The sequence below is a fragment of the Danaus plexippus genome, chromosome 8 (genome assembly GCF_018135715.1).
Source record: "Danaus plexippus chromosome 8, MEX_DaPlex, whole genome shotgun sequence".
Lineage (NCBI taxonomy): Eukaryota > Metazoa > Arthropoda > Insecta > Lepidoptera > Nymphalidae > Danaus > Danaus plexippus.
Genome location: NC_083542.1, coordinates 4,547,543 through 4,561,460, shown reverse-complemented (window position 1 = coordinate 4,561,460; position 13,918 = coordinate 4,547,543). Strand labels below are relative to the sequence as shown.

At 35.6% G+C, this 13,918-nt stretch overlaps 1 protein-coding gene across 3 annotated transcripts; it reads left to right on the top strand.

Annotated features, from left to right (window-relative positions):
- Positions 1-65: 65 nt before the first annotated feature.
- On the top strand, positions 66-13,899 carry LOC116772289 (transmembrane protein 94). 3 transcript variants are annotated; one of them, XM_061521119.1, is made up of 28 exons: positions 66-394; positions 546-802; positions 874-981; positions 1,164-1,312; positions 1,662-1,817; positions 1,933-2,141; positions 2,222-2,441; positions 2,949-3,152; positions 3,620-3,804; positions 4,173-4,296; positions 4,791-4,925; positions 5,317-5,462; positions 5,807-5,934; positions 6,227-6,303; positions 6,880-7,079; positions 8,053-8,136; positions 8,886-9,027; positions 9,740-9,868; positions 10,115-10,243; positions 10,389-10,468; positions 10,550-10,673; positions 10,801-10,851; positions 11,040-11,162; positions 11,383-11,553; positions 11,850-12,126; positions 12,602-12,695; positions 13,073-13,249; positions 13,652-13,899. In XM_061521119.1, the coding sequence occupies exons 1-28, from the start codon at positions 282-284 to the stop codon at positions 13,722-13,724; spliced, it is 4,065 nt and encodes a 1,354-aa protein (XP_061377103.1). In that variant the 5' UTR covers positions 66-281; the 3' UTR covers positions 13,725-13,899. The 3 variants fall into 3 exon arrangements, with proteins under 3 accessions (XP_061377103.1, XP_061377106.1, XP_061377104.1); XM_061521122.1 differs by lacking the exon at positions 8,053-8,136; XM_061521120.1 differs by lacking the exon at positions 10,801-10,851.
- The last annotated feature ends 19 nt before the right edge of the window (positions 13,900-13,918 follow it).

The following is a 13,918-nucleotide window of genomic DNA, read 5'->3' as shown; positions in this document are numbered from 1 at the left end:
TTAAATTCTTAAACGAATTTTGTAGTAAGACAAATTGACAACTGTCACTAAAATTTTATATATTTTTGTGTTGCCTTTTATATTGTAAATAAATAAATACTTTTAAAATACTTGGACCTACGCTTATACAGAAAACTTAGTTAAACAATATACAATTACTCTGACAACTGTGATAGGACATCTTTGTAATTCAACTTTTGTAAAAGTTTATAATTTTGTTGCCGACTCTCCACAATGAAAGTTAACTAGATCAGGAAACCATGTAAACAGTTTCAAATATAATGGATGAGAAATGTCAACAAGCAATAGGATATTCCACTAAAACAGCTCTCTTAAAATTAAGAGATGATATTCGGAATGTCATTGATGAATATAAACATAAAAATCGCATGAGGTATTTATCTTTTCTATATAGGAATATTTTAATTACGTAATATGAACTTATTTTTAAACATAGATATTCTAGGTTTTACGACAGCTGAACGTTTTGTAAATAAAATTTAATATTTGACTTCATATTTCAATTCCTTTATTTTTCGCTCTAGGCTCGGGATTATACGCAAGATAATATCATTTAATTCAGAAAAAGTATTGTTATCTGGAGTCGCCTACACAGTCACCATAATTAATATTGTATGTTTGCTGTTAACTTATCTAATAGGAGAGACTGTCCTTCCTCAAGGATACTTACTTTGGGAAGCCTTATTTTTATTCATTATTTTGATAGTCAACTTTTTGGTTGCACTTAATGAAGAATACTTGTATCAAAATGAAATACCACATAGAGTGAAGAAGGTTTTAGGTAAACATAGAATAAAATATGGATATATTTAAAAAGTAAACAATATGCAAATAATATTTTTTTTTTTACAGAAACACTAGACTCAGCGATTGAGAAGTGTTATTGGAAAGAGATCCATTATCCCCATCTATGTGCACCATTTTCACCATGTGTTATACTGCAATGGACTTACAGAGATGGTTAATATCTGCCATATAATTCATTTTTGAATATCAACACATATTAGTAAAAAGGGTTTATTTAAGTATTCATCATTATTCTATCGAAATAAAAAATGAATTTCCAAGGCATTGCAATTTATAATGTGGTTGAGAAAAAAAGCATTATATTGAATATGAAATAATAGGTTTTGTCCTTCCAGGTACTATTGTAAATTTACCATGGGCTTTATTAGTGGAAGGTGATATAATAGTTCTTCGACCTGGACAGGAGGTCCCGGGTCATGTTCAAGGACTAAGCCCAGGTGACCCGGAGTTATTTTTTGGTCAAATTTTTCAATCTGACTCAAAGGTACATAAGACATTTATTACATATTGAGCTAAAATTAAAAGATTTTTATTAATAGCTTTTTCAATAAGTTATAATTTGTTACATGTAATTTGGTTTAATGAAATAATTGATAATTGTGTTCTTTGACAACAGAATGGTAATGTTATCAACAATTTTACTAAGAAAATATACCCAATATTGATCTAAATGAAAAAGAATTTTCAACGTGAAATTTTATTTATTTGTTACATATTCTCTATTTAAATAATTAACTTAAAATTTTCTTTAAAAGAATCAAAACATTGTATGCATAGGTTGACAAATTCATATGTAATGTCCAATTTTATTCATTTGATAAAAATTATTCTAGTTTACTAAAGAGAACTGCAGTGCTCCTAGAGTGTGTACCCCTCACCCTAACAAAGAGTACAGAATGTGTGAGACGCCCTATCTAAAGAACCTCAGACTGGCACTCGATGAAGCTACCAACAGACCCGTCACAGTCTATGAAAAACAAAGGTACTTGGTAAGTAAACCAATTTATAATGTCAACATTCAACAACATATTTTTCAATCAATATATAATGTAATATATTGTCAATTGAAATATATATAGGGTGTTACTTTTATTAATGTTCCAGTGTACAGTTAAAATTATGGAAGGCATCGTAATGCCTGTGGTTATCATACTTATGGTGGTTGGTTGTATCATTAGACATCTATATGATCTGCCGGGCACCACACATTGGACGGAAGTGTACTTACTACAGACGATTGCTGCTTCTCTGCCGCTGCTGCAAATAATATTCCCTATTATATGGGTCACACTTAATTGTTACGGACTCGCCACGTAAGATATGTCTTGTTAAATATTTATACCCGAATATATAACGGAATTCTTGGAGTAAACCAAACAATCTTTAATTCCAGTTTCAAACATCTATCTATGACTCGCCCGAAGTACTCTAGACCTAAGTCCTGCTCTATATCGGAAGACGCAAGCGATCCACTCATACAAGTATTGAGCGATCCGAACCTAAGACCTAAGAGCTTCCATGCTTTGGCGAAAACCTTCTGGAATATTCTCATTGGCAAGGAGGACATGGTCACACGAACTTCAAACATAGTCCATGTCTTAGGATCGCTTTCGGTATAAATCACTCATTACTTTACTTTTGATAATTATATTACACCATTCTTGGCCCCCGTATTCGTTCTCGTAACCATTAGTATTGGTATAAGAGAAATGTTATAAAATATATTAAAACAAAGGTATTAGTAGCCTGTGTCTTATTCTGATGTATAAACTACAGTACTGTAAAATATCAACAATTTCCTTAAAACAGTTTTTGCTTGAGAGGGCCACAAACATACAGTATATATGGATGTGGTTAAAATTTGTTATCTGTGTTAGCCAACCGGCAGTACCATATAGTCTGTGACATACTTAGTTTTATACAAAATATCACATTCTAACGGAAAGTACAAAGAATTTCTTTACAATACATAGCTTCTTTTTATAATAATGTATGAGCTATAATTTTGTTAAATCAATATAATCCATTCACTACTTTTTGTGCAAGAACAGTAAAATATCCCCACATGTGCGTCCGCTGATATTTTATTTAACAAATTGGTAGGACGTTAATAATTTCAGGCTCTATGCTGCGTAGACAAGAAAGGCATACTGTCATGGCCGAATCCAACAGCAGAAAAAGTATTCTTCCTTCGTAACTCCAGTCCCACGTCGCAGAACTCCAGCAAGACCAGTCTAGTGGGGTCTATGGGACATCACAGCGAAACTACCTTGGACCAGACTGGAGACAGCAAACAGAACACCGAACCGTCCACCGTTGTTGAGGTTGTTACAAACATTTTAATGTGATTATTGATACATTTTATACAACTGTTAGTATTTGTCCCGCGACTCCATCCGTGTAAACTTCGTGATCTGGCTCAGAGAGAAATGTTGGAAAACTATCGAAGTAATGGATATGGTAACCAACTGGAAGTGACATCTATAGTCTGTGTGACATGACTTTATGCAAGATATTGATAATTTAATATTTTAAGTAGAAGAGAAAGAAAATGTATGGTATACTCCTGTGACTGCTTCTCTTTCTCTTGGCCCTGAAGTTATATACGAAGCCTACCTCTGTCATTGTCTCCACTAAATTCAATCCCTCTTTAAACTTAGGTTCGCCAAATCACACGTTTCGTAACCTTCTCGTCACGCCTTCACCAGTTTACTCCCCGAGTTAAAGGTGCTTTAGAAGACTGCATGGGAATTGATTTAACAACAAAATTGTTTATCGTGTACCGCTATAGGTCCTGGACTTGACCCACGACCAGAACGCGCCGTTCCGTGTAGAGTTCGACGAACAGCGTTGGCGGACACACCTCGCTCGCCTCAAGCCTCTGGGTCTTGCAGCGCTCCTCAACACCTGTGCCGCACAACCGACGCACACATACGCACACTTCTGTGCACATCTCACATGCGAGGCACAGCACAGGTGGGTCATGTACACAGCTATGTTAAAGCAGCCTCAGATGTTTGATCTATTTGTTCATGACTTTCTTTCATCAAAGATTTTAGCGAACCAAATAAATACTTCATATCCATTATTAATATTTATTGAATACGCAAAACGACAAAATCACTTGAGTACTATTTTGGACTTTTGACAAGTATTGTTTTCGTTATCTACTTGATTTATCTATTAAAACCTCAAGCCAAGCGTAGGCCTTGCTACAGATCAGTTATTTTTTATGCTATGGCTCTAGTCGCACTGGATTTGTGGTGTATTTTGCCAACGTCAACGCACATAATTTAATAATAGTTCTTAGTGAATAAACATTAATAAAAACTAATTACTTCCAGTGAGGATTTAGTTCCAGTCACCAACAGAAGATGTCTCTGTGAGTTAGCGAAGCAAATAGGATTCACGGACTCGGTCACTGACTCCTACAGTATACAGGAGTGTTTGGCCGTTTTTAGACATTTGGTACGTTCAATCAATCGTATTAAAATAAAACAAAAATATAATGACCCCTAATTTATTATCATAAGAGAAATAAGAGTTTGTTTATAATCTATACTTATAAACAAAAGTTATGTGTCTGTTTCTATTTTCAAATTAACACTCATTAAAATTTTATATATTATGTCTACTGTTCTACGTCAAAACTTAAATTTTTATCATTTTGTCTGTCTAATCTCTGTTTCGGCTGGACCAATTTTGACGAAAATGTCACTCATCGATACGTTGTAAGGCACTCGTAACGGCTTAAAAGTTTTCGATTCGCCTTAATATTTGTAACGCTATTACTCCTTCAATCTAGGGCTTATTTTCAAAATAATATTTTTGTTATAAGAAAGTGATAAATATAATAAAAAACACCTCATAAGAATGATAACACGTATGTATCAATGAGGCCCTAGAACGCAGACAAACCCGTAGGAAATATCTAGTTAAAGTTAATATTATATATCCTACAGCAAGCGGATACAATAAGACGTGAGACTCGATTCGTTCGTTCGCTCCACCTCAGTACACGTGTGAAGGTTCCTCTACCACACATGCTGGCGGTCATCGTTAAAGATCACGCGAATCAACTACAGATGCTGTCACAGGTACCACACACTATTAATATAATGAAAATTTAGGTTTAAACTTACTATAGTGCCTTCAACATGAGTTCACATCGTCAAACTGAACATTAAAACTTTCCACTTCCTTTAAAATCATCAAATCATAAATATAATGTCAATTCAGGTAGACGTATCAAAAAATTAGACACTGTCGGTTTGATCGTGAAAACTCGTGGTAGGAGTCGCAAATAGGTTCACTTAAGGATTTAAATATAATAATAAATCTCAGATATTTTGAAATACAGTTTTCTTAATAATAAATAATATTACCCATCTATATGATAATGTAGAAAGGAATGTTCCAGCGGTGTCTATTAATCTATACTATAGTAATTGTATATGAAATAAAGATTGGTTTAATGTTATGTTCCAGGGTACGGCTGATATAATATTGGATTCATGCGTGGACTTCTGGAACGGTCGCGACCTGACGACCATAACGCCCTCCGATAGGAAGAAGATAATAGATTTCTACCAACGGAACTCTCTCACGGCGTACTGCACCGCATTTGCTTATAAGTATGGATTTCAAAACTGCAAGTAATATATATTACATGTAAAAAATATGTTAGTACTAATTTTTTTTTTACATATATTCACTAGTGATGTCAAGGATCGTTAAAAATCTTTATTCGTCGATATTAATCTGCTCACATAGTTACGGTACGGATCTTGACTGATTGACACGGAGCGGATAAACTTGAACTTCATTAAACAACATAAGTCTTTTGCTATCTAAATACTTAACACCTGTATAATATAAATATGCAACAAACACACATGCGCACGCACACGTACACACGCACGCAACCCTTACACGTGTAATGTGTTAACCGAGTCCCCGCCCCTCCCCCCTCCTCCAGACCGCTCACCCGCGGCGTGGCGCCGTGCGTGTCCCGTCAGTACCTGGAGCTGCCCGCTGACAGCCGGCCGTTGTACGCTCACTGCCAGCTGTGGCCGGACGCGCCCGCGTTACACTTCCACTCTACAGGTGATCATTCACATACTAGTTACATACAATGCTAATAATAATTTTTGATTCTTGAGATGTTTGTTTGTCTTTAACGCAAATACAGGTAGGTTTTGATGTACCTTATGTGAAATCATTAAGCCGTTTTAAAAGTATATGCCTGCATAGTTTAAATTATTAACAGAGTTTTCGGAGCTGTTATAAGAATATCGCCGTTATCATGAAAGACGAATTTATATTAATCTCTTTAAGTATTTCATACATACATGTATTTGAAGTGAAATTAGTTATTATTTGTTACATTGAATTTCAGACTCTTTGTTGTTCAACGAAGTGACGGATGACGACGTCGATGACGCTGACGGATATTTTGACATGCAATGTAATCAGGTAAAGTAATAGACCCCCCCCTCTCTCTCTGTCTCTCTCTTTCACAGACACACACACACGCACACGCACACACACACACTCACACACACACACACACACACACACACACACACACACACACACACACACACACACACACACACACACACACACACACACACACACACACACTCGCACACGCACACGCACACACGCATATAATTGTGGCTTTTTAGCTCATATCTCTTCGGATCGTAATTACTCTAATATTTTTTTTGTATCGCATTGTTAGTCCTTAATCACTTTTACTCCGTTGTGGGAGTATGGCAGTAACAAGCAATGCCTTCTCATCGACTATGATATCGACTCTATAAGATGCACATTACATTTTCTATAATAACAAGTGCCACAATGTTTTCCCATTTATTGAATATGAAAAACTGTTTAAAAAAAAAACAATTTCTAATGTCAATTATAAAACAACGATGATCATCATTAAAACAGCGTGTCTTTTAATATCATTAAAGTTAACAGACAAAGGAAATAATTTAATGAAATAAAACGAAAAAAATTAAAACATGAAATCTATTTCACCAGGTTTTCATTGGTATGGTGACGATGCAGTACCAGGCTCAGAGCGATATGGTGGAACTGATAGAGCGTTTGGAGCGAGCCTGCATACGATTTGTGCACTTCAGTAAGGAGAACGAGCTCAGATCGAGGGTTTTCAGCGAGAAGATGGGCCTAGAGTCTGGTTGGAACTGCCATATATCACTTATGAATGATCAGAAACATAGGTGAGAACAGTTAGGGCGCGATGTATGGCGGTTCTGGGTATTGGTCAACCAGCCTGTGATCTATTGCAGGCAGCGAGGAGGTCTTTTGGGCCTATGTCCTTCTCCTAAGTCATATTTACTTGTACCCAGAAGTTTCGTCTCAATCGCTTCAATTCAACTCAATGTATAACCAACAGTTACTTGATCGTTTATAATATTAATTTGCTAGTAAAAAAATAATAAAAATGATTATTTGACTTCCAAATTTTATAACTGAATTTTAAAAATGAAAATCTAATTAAATTACAGGTTACAAAATAGGATTCTATATTCAAAATATAGTCTAGTTTTATTGGTCACATTTAACAGATACAATTAACATGGCTGCATGCTGGTTCAATAAACACTAAAGGTTTTATATAACCGCCATCTTGTATAATTAATATGATACATTGTACTAACTCACTAATGTTATGTCATTTTGTAATGCACACTTCACACAGTACACTGTGATGGTATATATATTTTTTCAACTAATTATTCCCTTCTAGAAATTTATTTTATGTGCGACCATCTATAAATTATCCCTCGATGTCGTATGTTGTATCATATCCAAAAAAAAATGTTTGATGTAAATGGAATCTGATTTCTGAACGAACATCCCGCTTCTAAGTAGTATTTCTGTCAAATATGTAGAAAAAAAAAATAGTGCATGCATTAGCAAAATATAAACCTTATGACTTTAGAGAATCTCTTCTGTTATTTATTTAAATGTTCTATATTAAAATTATAGTACTTGTTAGTCAAATAAGGGGACTCGAAGTATGGTACAATAAGTACATTTAGTACAGTGTGTCTAGTACAAATAGTCGACCTAAAAGACCGACCATTGGGGTGTTTCTTATAAATTATTCAGACGCTAATACCGTCGGTGTTGCGGTGGACGTAATAAGCTCGTACTAGCTACACAGTATTGTATAGTTGTTGTCGACAGCGCGGCCGGGTCTCCGCTATGCTCTGAGACACAGCGCTCCAACGCCCACGCTAGGAACGAACTCACTGACGCCTTAATATATAGGTTGGTCCTTATATATCGACCGGCTCATACACGATGAATGAATGAATGAATGATTTTTAAACATTATACTTGGTACATGTCACATTCTTCCAACATTTATTTTAATATGCGTTCATTGTGAATGGGTTTTTTTCATATTAATTTCGATGAATATCATTTCAACGTGGAGTTATTAAGCTACGCATACAAACCTCATGTCACGTATGTCTGTTTGTGTGGCCTAATCATTCGATGTTTTTCATTATAAAATCCATATATAATTTTAATAACAATATAATTTTTCATTTTAATGTGTTATAACTGATGTTCACTAGTTACATTATGTATTACGAAGTAATTTTTTATATAATATGTCAGTTTTTTAATAGATTTTAATAATATTTAAAACATTACTTCGTAATCTTATACAAACCAATTTCATTTACCAATATGGTGTTCATAAATTTAATGTATATAAGTGTTTTTCTTCTCCCAATTATTTAATTATTTTCAAAAAAAAGTGAAGCATGATCCTTTTAATGTTTTTTTTTTCTTTTAAATAAATATATATATATATTATCAACACTAAACACCATAACAACAGAATAACGGGGAACATAGTTTATTTATTACATCAAAATACTATATAAGAAATATTATATGTAGAGATGTGTTTTTTTAATATATCATAGTTAATTTTAATTCGCAAACAGTTTGCTATCATACTGATACACACATGTTTATAATTCCTTATGCTCGTGAACTGTCAGCGGGAATATGGCGGCGTCGAAGTCTTTGTCGATGTCCGCGCCCGGGGCCATCAACGTTGAACACAGTACAGTTAAATTTGACGACGAAATAAAAAAAACACGTCATTCCATAACAGCACACAGCGGACTAAAGGAGGTTCAGGTGAGAATCCAATGGAAGTCAGCTCGTGACGAACACAATACTGAAAAATGTGATTCAAATTCAGTGTAGCCATATGTTAGCCGTAACCTGACCTTTGGTCTGTACCAAATTAGCAAGCAACCACATAACTTTTGATGTTAAGCACAATTCAAACTTTTACACTAAATTAACTCTGTCCCACTGAAACCGGAAGTTATTGATATCACACACGAAGCAAGAATGTTAATTTAATATGCTGAATTAAGTTCCCATTTGAAGATTTTTTTCAGTGCATCCATTTTTATTCCTCATGTTTATACCAGACCGTAGAAGTTTAAGTACCCAAGGCTTAAATTTTTTTAAATAAAAAATCAAACCCACCGTCAGCTACTTTCTACTTCCTCGTCTCTAATTTCCGCCCTTCTCCTTACTCAAACGAGGAATATTTTATAATAAAAACAATCATAGCAACCCCTCAACCCTAGCTTCCTTCTGCCCCCTATATTCGCACAAAGAACACAGCTACATCAATCCTCAACGTGATAAGTGTAAATACAAACTATCAGCTTAGATATCCCCACTTCCCCTCCTCATATTTCCTCTCCCCTGCTTACCCAAAAGAATATTCAATTGATATCGATCCTATTAATAATGTCGTAGTTTAATAATCCAGCCGAGCTTATCTTTCCCCCGGCCGAGGAACATTCTCGAACATGTACCCTCATTGTTGTAGCTGAGCAACGCCAGCCAGGCGTCGACGGACTCCCTGCTGGGGTCTCCGGCGGACGGCTGCCGGTCCCTCTCCTGCCTCACAGACTCCACCGACCACAGCGCGCCGCTCAACTTCGACATGAGCAACCGGGTCTGTACCGGCCGACGTGACGCTTTGACCCCACCGGACATTAATACCATCATTGTCTTTGTACCCTTAGTTTATATATTTTGTGCACTTCCTCATCACACTGCTATAATTTTATAATAACTTCGCAATGCCATCAATAAGTATATATAAATTTAAATCATTTTTCATTTCACCTACTGTTTAATACGATGAAATATTTTTTTCGAATGTTATGTAATATTCCTACAATAATTGTTCAAACCCCAGGCCAAACTGCCCCGGGGCATTGAGAACATTCGTCCTCACATCGAGCAGGTGGACAACGTGCCGCTGCTGGTGTCTCTGTTCACGGACTGCACCGCCGGCTCCGTGCATCAGATGATACAAATCATGCAGGTATCACGTGATAATGCATTTAACTTGGCTTTTTGTTGTGTAAAATATGAGCCTTCCGTACATTAAGAATCAATTTTTATTTTACTCCACTTTTTTTGCGTTTCGAACTTCGTTGTTTTTAATATTTAATAATATTTATCTCCAGGATTACGGTGAAGTAGTTTGCGTAATGGGTTCAGCGGCCAACTGTCAAAATATGGAGATTTTCATGCAGGCGGATGCTAGGTACCTAATTAAAAATATCATTATGGGAATATGTAATAAGACTTCAATGATATCTCGTTCAACGATGACGTCACTTTTCAGTATCGCTCTAGAACCGCTGTATCCTGTGCTGTGCCAAAAAATGCCTCCCTATGAAGTCCCAGACGACTGCATCGGACCCATCGACCTGGCGAACGTACTGAACTCTGTGCCGTGCTCGCTGTCGGTAATACTTATATATATTTATATACAGTATTCTGTATTATGTACAAGTATATTACATTGCCCTTGACGGACATCGAATGTTCTATTAAAAATTTTCTATGATTTCTCCTTGCACGCTTATCCAAAAGCTAAAAAATAAATGGCAAAGTCAACCGACTACCAATTATTGCAATACTCTGGTAAGTTTTGTGTTAGTTTTAAAAGATGATGGGACGAGTTCATATTCGCTTAGTTTTGTGTTTGTGCCGAGTTATTTAATGTATTATGTCAGACATTTCTGTTGCAAACGCTTCATTTGTTTGTCCTTATCGTGTAATTTGAATGTTTTTTTTTTTTTAATCCGTACTGAGCGGTATTACTGTGCCAGATGTCGCGCGAGGCGGACGTGTCGCTGTTCGCTCTCATCGCGATGTCGCGTCACTTCATGATGTGTCTCTGGAACAGCACGCAGTTCTCTATTTGCAGTTCCTGCTTCATATCTTTTATACAGGTATACCTTTTGTTTTAGGGATGATACGTACTATTGAAAATAGTACTTTAATTTGTTGCCATATACAGTTATATTTGAAACATTTTCTTATATAGCAAATACCTGTAGTAGTCTGCTCAACTTCTTAAGTTATGAGAGGTTTTTGTACTTGCTATATATATATATATATATATATATATATATATATATATGTATATATATATATATGTATGTATGTCAGGTGTGTTCCGCGCTAGTGTGTCTCCCCGGTTGCGTGTCGGCTGGCGGTTGTCTATGGTCGGTGTGTGCGTCGGCGCTCCTGGCCGCATCATTATCTGGAGCCCCGGCCTCCCTCGCCGCGCCCCTCATGCTGCGAGCCGCCACTAGACCTGCTCTCGTACTAAACGCCAGAGTAAGATATGTTGTTAAAAATACGCACTAAATATTGAGCTGTTGATGTTAAATCTTGTATGTAGTTGTAGAGTAAAATAGAGAGTATATGAGCGCGAAATGATTCAGTAAATATACTAGTATTGGAATGTGGTTAATAATAAGAAGTAACAATTTGTATTTAGGACTTAGAAGATACAAAGACTTCCGTGTTATATACAATTCAAGCAGAATATTGAAACCCAAAAAAGATTTTTTTGTTCCGATGGCCGCTTGATATTAAATTCGTGCTATTTTAAGTGACCGATATTTCCACAGACGGCGCTGTTCGTTTTCTGGTTCTACGCCTGCAAGTTCTTACCCGCCGCTGTGTCAATATTGATGTTACACGCTTTGACATTGAGGAGTTTCTGCGACCAAATAGCCGATCACACCCAGACGACGTCCTGTTGGATCGTGTACCCGGTTAACATCGGAAACTATACGGCCGACCGCGACCTGTCTGAGAAGAGTTGGCAGGGGTGGGGGGACGACTTCTACGACGGGTTCTATCTAGCACGACATATAACGCTCGCTTTGATTATTTTGCATTTAAGTGAGTCTGATCGTTATAAACGTATAATATATATATGAATATCAGTATTTTTCTGGCTGATATTCATAATATTTTGTAATGAGCATCTGTGGGTTAAATTTTACAACAATATGTCAAATCATTTCAAGAAGGTACCATTAGACGGGGTGAATAGGAATGGGAGGGTGGCATAAGGTAAAAATCGGGATTGAAGTAATAGTGATAATACATCTGAGAATTACAAACAACAGCCTATAAACTGACAAGATTTTTTTTTTTTTTTGTGTAATACTTACTTTTTGAACTATCGACATTTACTTGATGTGATATTAGAAATAATTTGCCAACTCAACCGTTCGAAGGTACGTGTTTGTATTAGCTTCTATTGAAGTGCCTTTAACTTTATAGTATTTTGTTATTCTAGTTAGTTTCATATGAGAACAATTCGAGTAAATCATTATTGTGGTGAACATAATATTGTCCGTTTGTTCCGCAGTCGTCATATCCATATCATTTGTACACCGACAACACTCGATCTGGCAGCGAGGTTTCTGGACGAACAGAGTCTGGTGTATAACCGTCGTTGTGCTGTGAGGGTTTATATTTTTATTACTATTTTATGATCAGTCGCCATTGACTCGTTCGAAATGCTTCAAAATTAAACAAAACTTTTATATGAGATATGAAAATTAAATTTTGTTAACTATTTAAATGTATATCATGTTACATATATACGAATAAGATAAATTATATAGATGATTGGACATAATTGTACTTGAATAGTCCTTACTAAAGTTATAATGGAGGAGGTTTACATATTAGTAAAATAAATAGATTTTAATGTCACAGACAAAGCCATCGCATACTGTAGTCACGTGTAACTCTCTGCCATACCTATTTTTAAACGCAACCCGTTTCTCCCCACCCCAAACTGTTATTTACTTAGTATATACATGTTCTGTCACAGGATCCTGACACAGTGTGTGTTCAGCGGCGCGCTGTTGCGAGCCTCGTATGTAGACTGCGAGGCGTGGTCCATGTGTTCGTTCCGCTACCACGTGCCGTGGCCGTTACTCGTCGGTTACGGAACCTCACTGGTTTTTGTATTCGGCCTCAACGAACTCATTAAATGGCAGGAGATGAAGTGAGATTGAAATTTTATCTGTTCCGTGTCACAATGTTACTCTGTTGTTACATACAGAGATCTCTTTCAAGAGATGAGTTATGCCCTTTGAATTACATTTCTTTTATGTAACTAAATTTAAAAAAACATAGTATATATATATATATATATAATCTATATATATATATATAATCTATCTCGAAAAAATATACATGACATGAACTGTCTTACAATTTTTGTATGCAAACTATTCAATTACTTCAAGAAAACAGTTAATTCATTATCGAGCATTCAATGTTTTCGTTTAAATAATTTAAATTAATTAATATTGACTGACAGGTTTTTTTATAAATAGAAATATTATTGAAGGTATGCCGTGCTCATGACATACATTTTAAATACCATTTCTATTTCTTTTTCCAGAGTCGACGCGCGAAACCAGAGACGCGCCAGATTGGATTTTGGAACAAAACTGGGGATGAATTCTCCATTTTAAGGCTTTTATTGCTTCTAGTCAATTACTTTTAATTTAAGATTAAACGGACAATTTAAACTACTAATATTAAGAGAAACGAGTGTACTTTTTACGTACCTAATTACTATTTTGTACTTAATTTATTTGTTCAATTGTTTTGACATGATTTTTAAATAAAGAAATAATAAAAAACGGATCATTGCGTTTCAATAAAA

Coding starts and splice junctions, on each gene's coding strand:
- LOC116772289 (XM_061521119.1), top strand. CDS start 282: ATGGATGAGAAATGTCAACAAGCAATAGGATATTCCACTAAAACAGCT. Junction 10,852..11,039: donor CCAATTATTGCAATACTCTG/GTAAGTTTTGTG, acceptor TTACTGTGCCAG/ATGTCGCGCGAGGCGGACGT. Junction 12,696..13,072: donor TGTATAACCGTCGTTGTGCT/GTGAGGGTTTAT, acceptor GTTCTGTCACAG/GATCCTGACACAGTGTGTGT.